This window comes from Elephas maximus, chromosome 8, assembly GCF_024166365.1.
Source record: "Elephas maximus indicus isolate mEleMax1 chromosome 8, mEleMax1 primary haplotype, whole genome shotgun sequence".
Classification (NCBI taxonomy): Eukaryota; Metazoa; Chordata; class Mammalia; order Proboscidea; family Elephantidae; genus Elephas; species Elephas maximus.
In genome coordinates, this window is record NC_064826.1 from 98631180 (window position 1) to 98650465 (window position 19286).

Sequence of the window (19286 nt, forward strand, 5' to 3'; positions counted from 1 at the left end):
TCTGAGGAACTACCAACTAAAATTAATACTACTATTAGTGAATGTTTGATAATATGCTATGCACTGTACTAAGTGCTATACCTGTACATTTTTTTTTAACTCATAACTATTTGATGTGGAAACTAACATTATCCCCATTTGGTGGTGGTTACTGGTCAGCGCTGTGAAATCAGCCCTTGACTATGGCGACCCTAGGCATAATGGAATGAAATGCACCATCCCCGTGATCAGCTGGGGATCATGCGGTTGTGATCCATAGGGTTTTCACTGGCTAATTTTCGGAAGTAGATCACCAGGTCTTTCTTCTTAGTCCATCTCAGTCCAGAAACTCCACTGAAACCTGCTCAGCATCACAGCAACATGAAATCCTCCACCGATGGACATCTGGTGGCCATGCATGAGGTGCGTTGGCCTGAGTTGAACTTGGTCTCCTGCATGGAAGGCAAGGACTCTACCACTGACCTACCACTGCTCCTGTCCCCATTTTTCAGCTGAGGAAACAGGAACACCAAGAGACTGAGTAGGTTGCCCAAGGCTACCCAGTTAGTGTGTGAAGAGATAGGGACTTCACCCCAACTCAATGGGTCTTACATGATTTACTGCCTCACAGGTCTAATATGGTCAGAATTCCCAGAAACCCAGGTTTGCAAATTCTGCATCAGATGATCTAAGTAGCAGAGTTGCAAATGAGAAAGGTAGAATGCTGACCAACTATCAATTTGGGAGCCTTCTAACCAAAGGTGACACAGGAAAGGACTCTATATTTGTCCCTCCACGTTCCAGTTCTCTGGGACTGGAAGCTCTTTCACATTCCCCCATAATGTTAATTACTTAAATCCACTCCTCTGTGCCAGCTCACTGTCAGACAAGTTGAAAGGGATCCTGCATAGGGAATACCTGTTCTTTAACTTGTTGGTGGCATATTGCTGGCAGTCATATGTTTCAGGCTAAGATCTCACGTGGAACTGTATCTTTCCCAAAGAGATTAAAAATGACTTTACAGCATGTTCTCATTAATCTGTGTGAATCTAAAAGAAATGTTTTTGATGGGGTGATAGGAAACTAATTTCAGCACAGCCTGCTTTGAATCCCTATTTTTAAGCATGCAGAACCAGTCACCAGATTTAAAATCCATTTACCAAACACCAAAAACCCTTCCTTTCTGCACTCAGAGAATAAACTTATATTAAACACAGATGGTCATGCTCCCAAGGGAGCTGAACTAATACATTTATAATCTAGATGGTAATATTTTTTGTTCATTAGGTAATTCATTTTTAGAAAATTGGAAGGATTTACAGATAGGGGACAAACATTTCTTTAACAACTGAAATGATTATATCTAGAAACAGGAAATAGGAACACCGAGAGGTCAAAAATAGTTCTGAATTCGCTTCTGAAGGACTCTAGCTGGGCATCAGTGTAGGCTTTTGGTTGGTAGGTGCTAGGAAAGTGGGAACACAGTTCATTGACTGCTTCTGACCCCAACTTGGATCACCTAATCAGAAGCCTTGGACCTGGAATATTCCCTGATAATGTAGGCTGGGAATTGAGCGTCCCTCTGTCCCACTTTCGTTTTCTTTCTTATTGGAGAAATGTCCTGTCTGTTCTGGGTACAATTTCGTTTATCTGCTTAAGCATGAGCATCCTATGGCACGTGGTCAACCTCGCTCCTGTATCTGTTCCCAGCTGGGAGGGAACAGGGGTGCTTGCAGACCATCGGCCTTGTGTCAGTTATGCAGTGGGACCCGCTGGCTTTGGGGGACCAACCCACTTCTGAAGCTGACCTTGCTCTGTCTCTTCTCTATGTGAGTAATATATTGTTCCAACCAGTGCCTGTGTGAGTTGTGTCTCTCTTGGTGACTTTGAACCTTGGCTCGACAGTTTGGTACAGAGAGCACGGTTGAGAGTAGGTGTCTTTTTGCCAGCACCACTCCCAGCACTTTTGGGCTCTTGGTCCAATGTCACGTAAATAAAAAACTTTTAAAATCACCTTTTTGGGGCAATATATTCTGAGTACTAATTTTTTCCAAAAGTAATGAAGAGATCAGAGCATAAAACTGACTCTCTGGCTAACTAAGCAGAAATCTTATATATCATCTAATCCTATTCTCACATTTTATAGCTGGAAACTTGTGGCCTAGAGAGGCCATATATCCTACCTAAAAATGCCCAGCTGGTCAATCACAGAGTTGAGAAGCCTGGAGTCAAATCTACTAACTTCTAGCTCCCGGCTTTCCCCCCACGCACGCTTCTGGAATACTATCAGCTACGTTTTATTGTTGCTTTCTAAGAGCCCCATTCTTTGTCATCTTTTTTCCTTGCAAAAATCTTCAGAGCTTGACATTATTATCCTCATTTCAGATGAGGAAACTTCCCAAGGCCACATGGCTAGAGAGGGGTAGAGCAAGGGTTCTGCCCACACCATCTCGCTCCTGGGTCTTGTCCTCACCACCGTGCAACACTGTCTTCTTAGAATACTATTTAGTCTGACAAAGAGGCCAAATTCAGTGAATGTAATGACAAAGGAGGCAGTTAATGCGTTCTTCAATTGTGAGTGGGAGCGAAGAGTTACTTCCTCCACTGTTCTTTCCAAGGTGAGCCTTTCTCAGTCCCAGCTGCAACTTTATTATTCTACCATTGTTCTTTCCTCAGGTCCAGTTTGAAGCTCACAGTCATGGTTACCCAGCCTCTGTGAATAACCTGAGTTTTCATTCCCTGAGGAAGTTCTGCCGTCGGGAGCTCCTCGAGATGATTTTTTAATGGTAATATTTGAAAAACTTTGAATTTACTGAATATTCAGTATGGTTAAAATAAATGACCGTGGACTGGCCTTGATTCAAGCATGAAATACATACCATTAGTGAATGAGCTCTATGCCTGGACAGGACATCTGTCATGTTTCAGAAATATCTGTGCATGTTTACCTTGGACCACAGCTAATGTTTATTTTTGTATGGTTGCTAATGTTTATGCTTATTACTCCTTTTGTTATCCATTCCTGGCCCTTCTTCCATCTCTTATCTCTTCCAACTTCTATTTTTCAGTTGTATTTTTTGGCTGTTTGGTTCTAGGGCAGTGTGATAAGCATACTTTGACTTTGCAATCAGCAGCACGTCAAGAGACCAAGAAAACAATCAAGAAGCTCTACTTTCCCAGCCAAGAAACCGCTGGAAATTCTTTCCACGAGCTGAAACTGGTTTAATGGTATTCATTTTAACTTGACATTTTGGGATTACAGTTTATAGAGACTATTTAGAAATTTGTCTTGAAAGATTATGGAAAGTAAATCTACTCTATGCTGGGTCATGATAACTTATATGCCCAAGAAAAATAATTCTGACCTGGGAAAGAATCAGTATGTGGGAGCTGAGAATAAGGATCGTCCTTGCTGAATGCTCCAAGATCAAATCCAAAAGTAAGTGAGCCATTAAAAACCAAGGGTCATAGAACTGCTTGAGTGTGCATCCTTGCTCTTCTGTGACCTTGGGCAAGTCACTTAACCTCTCAGTGCCTCAGTTTCCTCACCCTTAACCTGAGGATAATTACGAAACCTACATTATAGGGTTATCGTGAGGATGAAATGCACTACTATGAGTAAACTGTTTAGAGATGAGCCTGGCATATGGGAAACCCACAGGACACGTTACTGTTGTTGACACCACCATTAGCATCTCACAGCACTGAATGGCAAAGGATGACTCTTCAGTTCTGTGGATCTTTTGGTAATTCTGGACTTGGACTCTCCCTGAGTATGAATGAGGAGTCCAGAACTTTTGTGGACTCCTAGTCCTGGCCCACGTCCAGTGCTGCGTGGTCCACCCATAGATCAACACCCAAGCTCTGTGGTTCCCCATGGAACAGGTTCATGTTCACCCATCCTGAGGTTGAAATGTCCCCAAAATATACCTTGCCTCCGCCGGCTATTGAGTTTCCTGAAGCAGGTCCCTTCCACAAGTCGGTTCAGGCGTTGCTGTTTGATCAGCTCTAAGATCTCCGGCTGAATCTTCTCCTTTAGTTCCCTGTTAAAGGAATAAGCACATAGTCCACAGCATCCCTGAGAAACAGTGCTTGGCTGGATGGGGATCATGGGCAGGTGGGGCCGGGAAGTAGGAGCTGCATCTTTTCATGAACATCCCAGTACCTTCAACAAGCCTAATGGGTTAATAAATGTTATAATAACATGATTGCTTCTCTGACATTTACAGAACATTCACAAAAGCACCAGCCACTTCAGTGATGTTTTTCCAGACCAAGGCATCCTGAACAACTTCTCCTGTTTTACAAAGCCACAGATGCAAATTTACGTGGGTATTCACTCGGCTTGGCCGAGACAATAAATCCCTGGTCACACTCCCCTCCCTCCACCCAGAATGTTGTTTTCCTGTATCAGGTGGACTCCTGGACAATACGTGTGATCTGACCAAACAGGAATACTGGGCAATTCCTAGTCCATAGCAAACACTAGCTTGGGCAAACCCCAGGACCACATTTGCTTTTAATTCCATTACTCACAAATGAGAACGGCCACACTGTCCCAGATTCTAGCCCATAGGGACTGCGATAATGATGGGATAAATTAACGATTATCTGCATCTTGTCTCCGGCTAATATAACGTAATTTAGTTTAGATGTACTATGCTGTAAAGGTAACATATAACGTGATGATTTTCAAATCCTTTTTTTTTTTTAAAAGCAAACATTTTTACCATATGACATTTTACATAGTACCCTAGCACTGAAATCTAGTGACGCAAGAGTTGCTTTCCTAGAAGCAGGGCAGGGAGACGCAGCACCCAGCCCTCAGAGCAGCGAAGGAAGTGTTGGCCAGAACACAGATCTACAAGTCAGAAGGCTAGAGTTTTACTCTAGACTCTGCCAATGACTAACATGTCATGTAGTTCATTTAAGTCTCAGTTCCATCGTCTGTAAAATGGGGATAAGAATCTTTCCTGGGCAGCTGCTGTGACTCCCAAAGGGGACAGTGTGAGTGTAGAGGCTCTAGAAGCATTGGACAGGAATATGAGGTATTACCGAATTTGGGTTCATTTCTTCAAGCTGAACGCTCTATATGCCCATATTATACTGCAGTCAAGGCTCATATATTCACCAGCTTCAGCCTAACCTCTGGGCCTGCTCTGACACCAGACTGCAGATACCTGCTGTCATATGGGGTTCCATTCTCAGGTTGGGAAAGAACTAACACCTGGTAAGCATCTGCTATGAGCCAGGTACTGTGCTATGCACTTTTTAGCTCACTTAACACCCCCTCCCCCTGCAAAAAAATCAACTTTTGTGGGTAGATGGTAATATCATCATCCCCATCTTACAGGCAGCAAAACAACTCACAGGGGTTAAGCATAGAACAAAGGTGGGAGACTCAGGTCTCCCTCATGTAAGCTGCTTCCATTTGCACATGAGAACAAAGGATGAGAAGCTTACACAAAGGGATCTGGCCATCTGACAGTGTGTTCTAGTACTCCATTAATACAATTCTTGGACTTAAATGGTCTCAAACCTTCTGTCATTTGATACTGTTCCAACTGAACATTTATAAAGCATAATATGGAAATCCGGCTGTAATAATAGAGCTTGGTACATTTGTCAAACCTTTTCTGGGCAGGTCTCTTAGGGTTTCATCACAGGCTTTCAGATCACTAAAACTATTTATTATCAGCATTCAGCTTTTGTAAAATGGACCCAGTAAACTGCAGCTTTGATGAACCCTGCTCTGAATGGAAAAGAAAGTAGGAAATCACTGGTGTAGTCACACAGGCAATAAATTAGGGCTCCTGACTTCCAAGACAGGGTGGCAGGGAGGGGAGGAAGGGAAGGCACCAGAGGACAGACAGAGAAACCTCAGAGGAAAGAGTTTGGGAATTTCATCAATTCTTTGATTATAGATGTATCTTTAAAGAATAGCTTTGCTTGGCTAGGGGTTAGCTATTAGAATACAGAGGAAAATGCAGAGATAAAGACCATATACGAGCAAATACCTGAAAGTACTTCTGAGTAATTTGAATTGATGCATTATGACTTTTCAGTGTAAATCTTGGTGAGGCTCCGAAAGGCTCAGTCACAGCAGTCTGTATTGTGGAACTGACTTCTGGGATGGACTATCAGAATAAGTGACTCTGTGACTGCATGAGTTACCTTTTTTTCAAAGACCAGACTTACTGGTCTGACAGAAACTGGAGAAACCCCAAGATACCCTTTTAACTCAGTACTAAAGTCACTCCTAAGGTTCCCCCTTCAGCAAAGATTAGACAGGCCCATAAAACAAACAATAACACAGGTAGCTCAACCATGTAGACAAGACTAAATGGACACACTGGCTCACGGGCAAGGAGAAGAAGGCAGGAGGGCACAGGAAAGTTGGACGAATGGAAATGGGGAACTAAAGGTTGAGAAAGGGAGACTGTTGACATGTTGTGGGGTTGGCAGCCAATGTCTCAAAACAATATGTGTATTGTTTAATGAGAAACTAATTTGCTCTGTAAACCTTCATCTAAAGCACACACATACACATGAAAGATGGGATAATAAAGAAAAAAAAGAGAAAGAGAGGGCTCAATTCCAAGTCTTGCTGCTTACTAGCTGTAAATTCTGGGCTAGTTTTCCTCTCTCTGTACCTAGGTTTTGTTGCTGTTGGTGTGCTTTAGGTGAAGGGTTACAGTGCAAATTAGTTTCTCATTCAAAAATTTATACACAAATTATTTTGTGACATTCTTTTGCAATCCCTGCAATGTGCCAGCACTCTCCCCGTTTCCACCCTGCGTTCCCCAGTTCATTTATCCAGTTTTCCTGTCCCTTCCTGCCTTCTCAGCTTTGCTTTTAAGCAGGTGTTGCCCATTTGGCCTTGTGTACTTGAATGAACTAAGATGCACGTTCCTCATATGTGTTATTGTTTATTTTGTAGGCCTGTCTAATCTTTGGCCAAAAGGTTGACTTCAGGAGTGGTTTCATTTCTGAGTTAGCAGAATATTCAGGGCCATAGTCATGGGGTTCCTCCAGTCTCTGTCAGACTAGTAAGTCTGGTCTTTTTTTTTTTTTTAGTTTTTTTTTTTGTACTTTTAAGTGAAAGTTTACAAATCAAGTCAGTCTCTCATACAAAAATTTATATACGCCTTGCTATATATTCCTAGTTGCTCTCCCCCTAATGAGAGAACACACTCCTTCTCTCTACCCTCTATTTTTGTGTCCATTCAGCCAGCTTCTGACCCCCTCTGCCTTCTCATCTCCCCTCCAGACAGGAGCTGCCCACATAGTCTCATGTGTCTACTTGAGCCAAGAAGCTCACTCCTCACCAGTATGATTTTCTATCCTATAGTCCAGTCCAATCACCATCTAAAGAGTTGGCTTTAGAATGGTTCCTATCTTGGGCTAATAGAAGGTCTGGGGACCATGACCTCTGGGGTTCTTCTAGTCTCAGCCAGACCATTAAGTGTGGCCTTTTTACAAGAACTTGAGGTCTGTATCCCACTGCTCTCCTGTTCTCTCAGGGGTTCTCTGTTGTGATCCCTGTCAGGGCAGTCATTGGTTGTAGCCGGGTACCATTTAGTTCTTCTGGTCTCAGGCTGATGTAGTCTCTGGTTTATGTGGCCCTTTGTACCTGGGTTTTTCCAACAGTTTTTTTTTTTTTTTTTTAATCAGAATTATATCTGGGCAATATCTTCCTCATGTATTTGGTGTAAATGTGACTATGTCTGGTGGTAATAGTGGTCAATATTTTTCTGTTACTTTTTTTGAACAAATTTATTGCATTCACTGAAAAAAAAAAAGTTACCCTTTTTTGGTTATAAACCTCAAAGGACTCCAAAACATGATTAGGAAATGAGGGAAATGGGATACTTATCTTTTTTTCTAAACAATTTCTTCTTCTTTCCCTGTGAATGAACTCAGGAGCTCTAAAATTCACTCATATTATGGAAACATGATTAATCTGAACATTGCGTTTCTGTGGATGAGATGTGAACCCTAGAGTAATTCAGGTAACAGCATCAGGGGCTGGAATTGGGTGCTGAAATGCTCAGCCTGGGGTCAAGGAGGCCAATGTCATGGGTTCACTGGCCTTGCTTTGATAAATATTCCTCAGATTGTCTCCAGAAGTCTTGTAAATAAAAAATAAAAAGAAAACAAAAGGAGGAGGGTCGAAAATCATGTGAAGAACCATTCATAAGGGTAACACTGTTTCTGGAAAGCAATTCCAAGTGTAGGCCCAATGAGGCCACTCCCATACACAGAAGAGAGACAGTACCACTAGGCTGATGGGATTCCTTCCTCAACCTGGGATCTGCTCTCCTGAGTTACTACTCGGTATTCGTTGACTACAGGGGTGGCAAACTTTTTCTGTAAAAGGCCAGGTAGTAAATATTTCAGGCTTTGTGGGTCATAGAGTGTCTGCTACATCTACTCAACTTGGTCATTGTAGTGTGGAAGAAGCCATACACACTACATAAACAAATGAGCATGGCTGTATTCCAATAAAACTTTATTTACAAAAATAGGTGGTGGGCCATGTTTGGCTCACAGGCCATAGTCTGCCAACCCCTAATCTAGAAGTAGTTAGTGGAAACTCACGCTGAGTGACAGAGTTAGTTCATGGAAATTGATGTTTCTGTCTCAACACTGGAGGAGGGTCTCAGGGCTCAGTCCTTGATCCTCTTTAGTTCTGTATAATACAGACCCATGGCTTTAAATAACTATATGCTAACAATGCCCAGATTTATATTGCCAACCTAGACTTCTCTGCTGAATTCAGACTCATTTGCCTAACTGACTGTTAGGCCTCTACACTTGGATGCCTCTTAGAGATCTCCAACTTGATATAGCTGAAGCTAAACTCCTAATTTCCTTGTCCGAATCTGCTCCACTCACAGTCTTCCCCATCTCAACTCCATTCTTTAGTTGTTCAGGCCAAAATCCTTGAGCTCATCCTTGACATCTTTCTCTTACACACCACATCTAATCAATGAGAAAAAACCGTTGTCTCTTCAAAATAAAGCTAATGTGTATTAGAGAATCTAATCACTTCTCTTTACCTCTTGCCTGGATTATTAAAATAGTCTCCTAACTGATCTCTCTGCTTCCAAATGTGACCTTTAGTAGTCCCAGTATCCTAGCCAGAATGATCATTTACGAACCTAAGTCAGATAATGTCACTCCTCTGCTCAAACCCTCCAGTAGTTCCCTTTGACTAAAATGCTTACAATTGGCAACGAAACCCTATGTAATCAGGTTTCTGGTCTACCATTCTAGCCTCGCTACCTACTGCTCTATCCCACCCTTATTCTGCTCCAGCCCCCACACTGGCCTCTTTAGTAGTCACTACGAACCTGTACCCATTTCTACCTCAGGACCTTTGATTCTCTCTGCCTGGAATGTTTTTCACCCGAAGACCCACATACCCTGCTCCCTTAATCTCTCACACATCTTTGCTCAAATGTCACCGCCCTAATTAGAGGGATCTAGTCTGACCACTCCATTTAAAACTGAAAACCTTCCATTTCCCATACCCTGATTTATTTTTTCATTACATATATCCTCTTTTAACTTGCTATATAATTAACTTGTTTACCATGTCAATTGTCTGTTTCTCCCCAATAGAATATAACCACCGTGAAGGTAAGGACTGTGTCTGTTCTCATCACTGCTGAACTGCCAACACATGAAACATGGCAGGCACTTGAAAATTGTCAAATGCTCTGAGCACTGAATGTCGTGTAACTGGCAAGCCTGTCTTACTGGCTTTGGTTACAAAGAAGCTTCGAGTGCAGCTTGTGGGCAGTCTTTAGTAGGTGTAGGCATTAGCCTTACTTCTGGCTCTGTTTTTGCTTTTTCTTTCTCGCCCACTTTTACTGTACTTTTAACACAAGGTGAAGCACATACAAATACATTTGCAGTGTCAATTTTACCATTTACATATTTAATAGTATCATAACTTATTAAATTATGATTATCCCTTAATAATAAACCCATTGCCGTCGAGTCAATTCCGACTCATAGCAGCCCTATAGGACGGAACAGAACTGCCCCAAAGGGTTTCCAAGGTTATAAATTTATATGGAAGCAGACTGCCCCATCTTTCTCCTGCGGAGTGGCTGGTGGGTTTGAACCACTGACCTTTCGGTTAGCAGCTGAGCACTTAACCATAGCGCCACCAGGGCTCCTTCAGCTAAAAATAAGAGAGACTATTTCCTTGATATTATGGGCCAGGGATGTATTAATTGTTTTTCAAACACTACTTCATTGAATCCTCATAACAACCCAGTGAGGTAGACCCTTTTAACATCTTCATTTTTAGTGATGAGAAAAAAACAAGGCTTAGCATGGGTTAAGTAAATTGCCTAAAGATCTACTTATAAGTGATGGAGTTGGACTCTGAACCAGGTCTAGGAGTTTAGGTTTTACACATTTTACTATTCTGCTTCACTAGAATTTGTCCTTGCAGTCCCCTTTTCTTCCCAAGATAGTGTTAAATGACCTATTTTTAGACTATTCAAGCTTTTTTATATCTATTCATTTGGATAATTGCGTGAATGGACTTAAGTCACACAAAGGAGAAAATAACAAACACCTCCTCTTTGGGCACAGTGGTTAAAGACCCTGGCTACTAACCAGAAGGTCTGCAGTTTGAATCCACCAGCCGTTCCTTGGAAACCCTGTGAGACAGTTCTACTCTGTCCTATAGGGTCACTATGAGTTGGAATTGACTGGACAGCAAACAGTTTTAGAAATAAAATAGAGTTTATTCAACCTGCTGCATATATGTTGTTGTTGTTGCTAGTGGCCATCAAATTGATTCCAACTCATGGTGACCCCATGTGTGCAGAGTAGAGCTACTCCAGAAGGTTTTCAAGGCTGTGACATTTAGGAAGCAGATTGCCAGGCCATCTTCCGAGGTGCGTCTGGGTGGGCTTGAACTGCCAACCTTTTGGTTAGTAGTTAAGTGCTTAACAGTTTGCTCCACGCAGGGACTCCAACTGCATATGCAGTCCCCCCAAATAATTGTTCACTTTGAGTTGGCATTTTCTTCCTAAGATTATATAATGCTTTAAAAGAATGCAGTGTGTGCCTCAGGGGTCTGCGAGGCGCTGGTTTCCCACTATGCTGTATGCAGAGGAGCTGGAAGAAGCAGGGAGCACTGCTGGCCCAATGGCCCAACGGCCAGCTGGCTTCCACACTAGTGGTCAGGCCCCAGACAAGTTGCTTGTCCTTGTGTGCAAAATGAAAAACTTGGGCGGGATGATCTTAAAGGTTCTTTCAGCTCTGAAATTCTAACATACTAACCCCCAAGCTTGGGTTAGTCTCCTGTGTGCTCTTGGGACATCTCATACTTCCTCAACCAAGTCCTGAGCAGAGTCTGTGGTAATGGCTAAGAGCCACCATCAGCCTTAAAACCTGGGGCGGTGGGGACCAGTGTCTCTGGTTCATTGTGTATGCCCAGCACCTTGGGCAGGGCTGGCAGGTAGGAACTGCTCAATGCCTGCTTGTTAAATGAATGAATAGATAACAAATACACATGGTCAGTCCCTTTCTCTCTGGTGACTTGGGTTTATCTCAGGAGCCCTTTGGGCAGTGTTTAGACTCCTGCCCAACCCCACAATGATTTCCTAATAGGTGTTTCGAATAAAAAAAGAGGGACGAAACATCCATTGGAGAAGCTTTGGGCCAGCTCCTGACTGCCCACTTCACAAGCTGGGCCAATGACCAGGCGGCCCAGGGCCTTCCCCTTTCGATGCTGCAGCTTCTGACAACTCTTTGTGATTTCACCGCCACCATACCAGGAACTCCCACGCTTTTCAGTGCCATGGCTGAGTGACGATGCAAAAACTGTCATGTAGGAGATTTTCTTTATATTTGCATTGCTTCTCCTCACATAATAAATGTAAGGTTAGAGCTTCTTGTAATAAAAGGAAAAGGAATTTTAGAACATCACAGGCAGCACCTTGGGAAGTAAAGTTATAAAGCCAAAGCAGGAGCAAAATCTTTACACTTGACGTATAGTTAGCATTCTTGCTTGGAACAAAGTCACAGTCAAACATTAACCTAGGGTGGAAACAACCCAAGTGTCCCTCAACAGATAAACAGTATACCACATAATGGAATATTACTCAGCTATTAAGAGAAATGAAGCTCTGATACATGATGCAACATGGGCGAACCTTGAAAACATTATGCTGAGTGAAATAAGTCAGACACAAAAAGACAAATATTGTGTGATCTCATTTATATGAGATATCTAGAATAGGTAAGTCTATTGAGAAAAAAGATTAGTGCTTACCAGGGGCTGGGAGGAGAAGGGAATGGGGAGTTATACAGAAAACATTAATTTGTAATCCCTTGTGGTACAGTGGTTACGCGCTCAGCTGCTAACCAAAAGGTGGGCAGTTTGAATCTGCCAGTTGCTCTTTGGAAACCCTGTGGGGAGTTCTACTCTGTTCTATACGGTCGCTACGACTTGGAATCGACTCAACAGCAATGGGTTTAGCTGGCCTCCACTGAAATGGTTTCTCACATCTCCCTTTAGGTTTTAAGAATTACTGTCAAAAGCATAATAAGGTATCCTTGTGTTGACGTATCTGCCGAGACAGATGTCATGAAGTCCAATGTTTTAGTAGTGTAGGTCATGGGGTGGGGTGACGCACTGCTGACGTTTCCTGCAGGTGAGAAACTGCATCTGCAAGGAGCCAGGTAACTTATCCAAGGTGCATTCTGTTCTGATTTCTAGCTGTTGCTTCCTCTGGCTGAGGACCAATGCAAAGCCCCAGTGGTGCCTTTGGTAAGAGCTAGCTGGTGATCAGTGCAGTTCTGACTGAGGTCTTACAATGATGTAAGCCGAGGTGCTTAGGGAGCATTGTCCCTCCCCTCCTGACTAACTTCATCCCAACTAAAGTCTGCAGTTCTGCTCCCCATCTCCAATGGTGCTTCTTAAGATTTAAACACAAATGCACAAATGCTGTGTCTTGGCTATTGTCTTTTCAGACTTGGCATTTTTAATCTCATCTTAGTCCTGAGCACTGCAAAGGAGCTCTGGTGGGGTGGACAAAGCATCAGCTGAGGGACCAGCAGAGCTGAGTTCAAGTCTCAGCTCCTCCACTTGCTAGCAAGTCCCTTCACTCTTTAATGAGAATAAAAAAACCGAAATTCCAATGCCAGCTAGTTGATTCCAACTCATAGCTACCTTATAGGACAGAGTAAAACTGTCCCATAGAATTTTCAAGGGGCAGCTGGTGGATCTGAACTCCCAGCCTCTTGGTTAAGCAGCCAAGATCTTAACCACTGCACCCAGGGAATGAGGCCTGCCTACTCTACAGGGATATGAGGACATGAGATAGCATGAGGTGGAGCTTTGCGAGCTTCTAAGCATTAAAAAGTGTCAAGCAGATGAGAGCAAGAATCAGAGAGGGGCAGAAGGAGAAAGATTCTGAGGAGGAGGTTTAAGATGGGCTTCCGAATCGCACCTATATTCCAAGCGTGCTTCACACAAAAGTTCAGATGAGGCTGTGTCCTATCTTCTGAGAGCAGAAAAAGAAGAGATGTCAAACACCTTTCTGACCTCTATGTGTTCCTATCTCCTTCCCTAAAAAATGTCAGGGTAACAAAGCTGACCTCGCTTTTAGGAAAAGGGCCTGGGAAGATAAATAGGCCAGTTCTAAGAGAAGATGAAGCAGACAAAACAGTCCTTATGATTGAGGTTCGCAACATTTTAACGATGGAGAAACATGAAACTAGGCGAAGTGTTACAAGTGGTATTTGATGCAAAGTCCTGCAAAAAGGAGACTGCTAGCACCCTACTATAGGCCTGGAGGTTTATAGTCAAGGGGTGATACAAGATCCTCCAATGCCAAGGAGAGCCAACTGGGGAGGTGGGGGGAGAAGGTGGATCTCCCTCTTGCTCTCAAGCTCTCCTCCCTCCCACTCACTAGCACTCCTGCTCCTTACTAGAGCAAATGTTTATTTTGCTTTAATTATTGGTGGGCCTCACTCCAGCTGGCTTACAGCATCTTGGCACTCAAAGGGCACTCACATAGAATATAGTTTTACAGGCAAAAAAAGTTGTCCCACATTGTGGAGAAAGTCCAATACTTTTTAGCTATACACCCTATGAGGAATGGCATCAACTGGGCCATCTTCTGGTTTAGATCCATTCTGTTAGCACCTGCCCCCACCTCCCATCAACACCCTGGTCTTCAGCCCAGAATGTGTCAACTCACCTCTGCCCAGCCCTTCCCCAAGAAGCTGCTGAGGCTTCCTTAAGTGAATTCAGAACTTTTGTAATATCCTTGTTGGCCTCCCCTAAAGCGCTCACCACACAGTCCAGCTGTATGGTCGGTTTCCACTCTAGAAAGGAGGGTTAGAGCCTTTGGGGAGATGCAGGGCCAGGGTAACTTACAAAATTGGGCGAGACTGGAAGTCTTCCTGGTTCATCCTCTCAGACTGGCGGATCTTCAGGATCTCAGTATAGCTCAGGTTCTGCAGTTTGCTCTTGAACTGGTCCAAGGAGCTAGGCTTGGTTGTGAGAGCTCTCATAACCTGCTCCTTCACCACCTGCATTACCTGTGGATGAAAGGAAGACCATCATTTTGGGGCAGGGGCTGACCCTGGCCATTCAGAAGAGACTTTCAGAGTGAATGGCTCCCTACCTCACTAATCCCCCTGCACTCTCAGCCCAAACCTTGAGCACACTTTTCCATAGAGTAAACTTTCATGCTTCTCTTGTGCCATTGGAACCACAAGGAAGGAAATGGATTGACCAAGGTGGAAATGGGGAGGGTTGGAGGCGTGCTCCATTCCTGGATTTATTCTGTGGCTGCTGCGGAAACAAAACTGTGAACAATGCAAGCTCAAGAGTCAGGAACAAAAGAAGGCCAAGCGATAGCTAGAAGCCTGCATATTAATTATTTTTACCACGAAAAAAAATCACTGAAACACAATTAACTGTGGAAGCTGGCTTGGCACCAGTTCAAATGAATGTGAACAGACACCCACACAGGCCTCTCCAGACCACCTTCCCCATAGAGTTAGGTCCTGGGTGTACATACAAATTATGAATTTGGAAATGTTTATGTAGCATTGCCTCTTTGAATAAGGCGTTAAAAGAAAAAAGAGGTTTATTAAATTATAACTGGTATATTCCATTGGCTGCCTCAAGAAAAAAGAAGAATATGGTCATTTACCACCACAGGACAGGTCTAGCCCAGAAGGAGACAATTAACCATTGCCTCTATTAATATAGATTCAGCTTCATCAGAATGTACAGAGCAGGAAAAGACCCGAGAACACACAGAGGCATCCAAGGGACTTGCTGTAATTTTGCTGCTTCTGTTTTCACCCTTCATTATAGATGGAAACAACAATTATTTTAGTTTTTAAGCTACCTACTATGCACCAAAAGGAGCCCTGGTGGCACAGTGGTCAAAGTGCTCGGCTGCTAACCAAAAGGTCAGTGGTTTGAACCTACAAACGGCTCTGCGGGAGAAAGATGTGGCTGTCTGCTTCTGTAAAGATTATAGTGTTACAAACCACGTGGGGCAGTTCTACTCTGTCTTATAGGGTCACTATGAGTTGAAATCAACTCAATAACAACAGGTTTGGTTTTTTTTAACTATGAACTAGATTTTTTATATATAGATGCTTTATACATGTTCTCTCTATCCATTCAAATCTATGAAATAGATATTATCATCATCTCCACTTTACATACGAGGAAACTGAGGCTTTGAGACATTAAGTAACACATTGAAAATCATACCTGTGGTTGGTACATGGCAAAGCTGCAATTTGAACCCAGAATTTTAAACAATCTACTACACTACCTCTCATGCCACCATTCTTGGCATCATTTGGTTAACTTAAGAACAAGACAAAATCACACATGCACCTCTACTATATCTTGGCTTCCACTTTGCTATTCATCATCTCATTTAATCCTACTTCCAACAGAACAGAGTGTTATTGCTACTATTTTAAAGCTAAGAAAACTGAGACAGAGAAAGGACTGATGACTCGTCCGAAGTCGTGCATACTGAGTTGAATTCTAAGATACTGGTTGTGATGGTTAGTTTTAGGTGTCCACTTGGCTAGGCTATGGTTCCCAGGTGCTTGCCAAACACTAGTTGCTGTCATAGAGTAGATAACATGTGATTAAATCAGCTGGCTTTGGGTAGAGCAGGCTACCTTCCGTGATATAATCCAACGTAATGTAACATAATCGCCTTCCATAACGTAATCTGATGAAATGTAATCAATTGATCAGTTGAAAAGGTTTCCTAAGGTTTCTACCATTAGCCTCTGTTAGTGTGTGTGTGTGTGTGTGTGCGTAAGAGTAGGTATCACCTCTCTGTGGGATGTTCTGCCTATAGACACTAAAGAGACATTTTGGCAGAACTCTTTCTTCATTCTTTACTCGGCACGCTTTTTGTCATCTGACCTATGGATCTTGGGATGTAAACCTGCAGAAGACTCCAGCTCTGCGCTTCCCCTCCAATTATATGAGCCAACAGGAGTCTCTAGCCAGTGTTCTCAATCGCCATGAGCCAATTCCTTGAAGTAAAAATCTCTCTCTATATTTCTATTTCACTGGTTCTGTTTCTCTGGAGAACCCTAAGTAAGGTGGATACAGCGTAGACTTAATGTTGCGCAGCTCCGGGACACCGTTGATTCTTTATTACTGTGACTACAATCCCAATATACTCTTTATGGTTTCTTTTGAGTTGTTCATTCAATAATTCCCACTTACTAGGTACTCAATAATTGTCACTGACTAGTCACACTAAGATGCCTTTTTTATGAAATGTTATTGTAATAGAGGTAACAATTTTACATCATGGAAAAGACTAGCAAACCAAAACTTTGGAATCTGCCTGACTACTAGGCAGTGGGAAACATCTCACAGCCTTAGTAAACATCAGCGACCTGAAATGTCCTCTAAACACTTGACATCTCCTTGCACTTGCTGAGCTCTGTTCAATTGCACTGCCCCTCTCTGGGGTGCAGACTGCTAAGAAACTCACTCAGGTGTCTTTCTGGCAGCTGCCCTATCTGCATCAGGTCCTGGCCAGGATCTTCAGAGGAGGAAGGAGAGGGGGAGGCTGGAGAAGAAAGCGAATCCTTCTAGGCAGCCAAACCAAGCTGGCTTTTAGGGAAAGCTGAGCAGTGCCCATCAGGCCTCAGGGGAACTCATAGGCCCTGACCGTCCAATTTGAGGGTGCAGGTGTCCTTGCTCTTTAGCTATCAGCACACCCATCCCTTGCAGTATACCATACTCTGCACCAACCGTGTGCCCAGGGGTCCCCCATTGACCACATTTCCCTTTACCAAATGAAAATGGCTGACCAGAGGGTAAGATGAGCAATAGGTGGCTGGCAGGAAAACAAATCCATCTACTTTCAACTGGTATCAACCCTATTTTTCTTACGTGCTTCTGAGTTTTAGGAATCCAAGTCCATGAGAATATCCACTATTACCAAACCCAAACCTCTGTTGCCACCAAGTTGATTTCGACTCATAGTTAGGTAACACATATTTGCATCTTCATAGGGGTTTTCTGGGAGGGGATACCTTATCTCTCTCTCTCTCACACACACACGTACACACACACACTAACCCAAAAAACCAAACCCACTGCCGTCGAGTCCATTCCGACTCATAGTGACCCTACAGGACAGAGTAGAATTGCCCCATAGAGTTTCCAAGGGGCGCCTGGCGGATTCGAACTGCCGACCTTTTGGTTAGCAGCCATAGCACTTAACCATTATGCCACCAGGGTTTCTACACACACACTAACAGAGGCTAATGTTGGGAGTCTTAGGAAACCTCAGAAACAAATGAGAGGCAGACAGACCCTACTCCAGTCATACATGGATCTGCCTTATCCATTAGGCACTGCTGTTCTCAGAGGACCTGCCCACCCCACTTGCCCTGTGAGGGGGTGGTTGCTGGAACAGCAACTGTATAAAAGCATAAAGGCAAATGACCTCTGGACCTCTGATTCATGGGAGTTTCTAGGGCCATGACTGGGATGCTCCCTGGAGTCTAACTCATTATTAGCTTACCTTCAGTCAGGATTGACTGATAGAAGTTATTAACACATATTTGCTTGGAAATCTTACTTGTGAAGTCAATACAACAAATATTACTGCACACCTACCAAGTGTCTGCACTGTGCTAGGCACTAGGAATTCAAAGAAGAATAAGACATAATTTTTGCCTTCTTTGAACTAATGGTCTAATAGGAGAGAGATGTGGCCAAAGATCATTACAATAGAAGGGTAGAAGTCATGGAGAAGACAGACTCACGGACTTTGTTGGCAGGTGGGGTGACATTTCAGAGAAGATATTTCATGTGGGCTTTGAAGGAAGTGTGGGTGTTCAATGGTGTAGAAATAGATGAATAACACGGACAGCACCGCTATTAGCTATGTTGAGCCTGGGCTGCATCTTTACGTGCTCCCAGCATAACGACATAAAGGAAAATTTCCAGTTGACCTGCTACCTGATCTGCTTCTTTTTTAACTCAGGCAAAATGCTAAATTTGGGATGCCTGACAAATTCTGAAACTGTGACCATCTTATATCATGTGGTATAAATTGCGGTTGGATTTAGTGAAGGCTGAATTATAATGTTTTGCAGTCTAATGTGAGGGGCACTGCAGGGGCTGCCCCATTTCCCATTTAGAGGGACTTGGAGTTGAGACAAGGGAATAATTATTGTCTCCCAATGTTATCTGACTTCTGGTGGGAGGTAGAACATGTAAAAGAGACAAAGACACAGTGATTGTTGTTTGTTGTTGTGTGCCCTTGAGCTGTTTCCAACTCATAGTGACCCGCTAGGACAGAGGAGAACTGTCACATAGGGTTTCCTAGTTTGAAATCTTTATGGGAGCAGATCGCCAAGTCTTTTCTCCCTCAGAGCAGCTGGTAGGTTCGAACCACTGAACTTTCAGTTAGCAGCTGGGCACTTTAACCATTGTACCGCCAGGCCTCCTTACACAGCTATCAGAATAACATAAACAAAAGAAGCAATTTTTTTTAATTGTGATAAGTATACATATAACAAAATATTTGCCATCTCAGCATTTTTTACATGTACAATTCAGCGACATTGATTATGTTTCTCCTGTTGCGCAACCATCACCACTACCTTTTTCCAAAAATTTTCCATCATCTTTAACAGAAGCTCAGTGTCCCCTAAGCAATGACTCCCTCTTTTCCCTCCCCTCCCACCCTTGGTAACCACTAATAAACTTTGGTGTCTATGCATTTACCTATTCTAGCTATTTCATA

The 19286-nt window shown here is 43.1% G+C and overlaps 1 protein-coding gene across 8 annotated transcripts in view; it reads right to left on the reverse strand.

Annotated features, from left to right (window-relative positions):
• ELMO1 (engulfment and cell motility 1) overlaps nt 1-19286 on the reverse strand; it is a 635207-nt gene that overhangs the window by 42787 nt on the left and 573134 nt on the right. For all 8 annotated transcript variants that reach the window (XM_049894506.1, XM_049894502.1, XM_049894503.1 and 5 more), the window contains 2 exons: nt 14396-14559; nt 3910-4022 (listed from right to left, as the gene is read on the reverse strand). In XM_049894506.1, coding sequence (XP_049750463.1) covers nt 3910-4022; nt 14396-14559 — 277 coding nt within the window. The remainder of the gene's footprint in view (nt 1-3909; nt 4023-14395; nt 14560-19286) is intronic.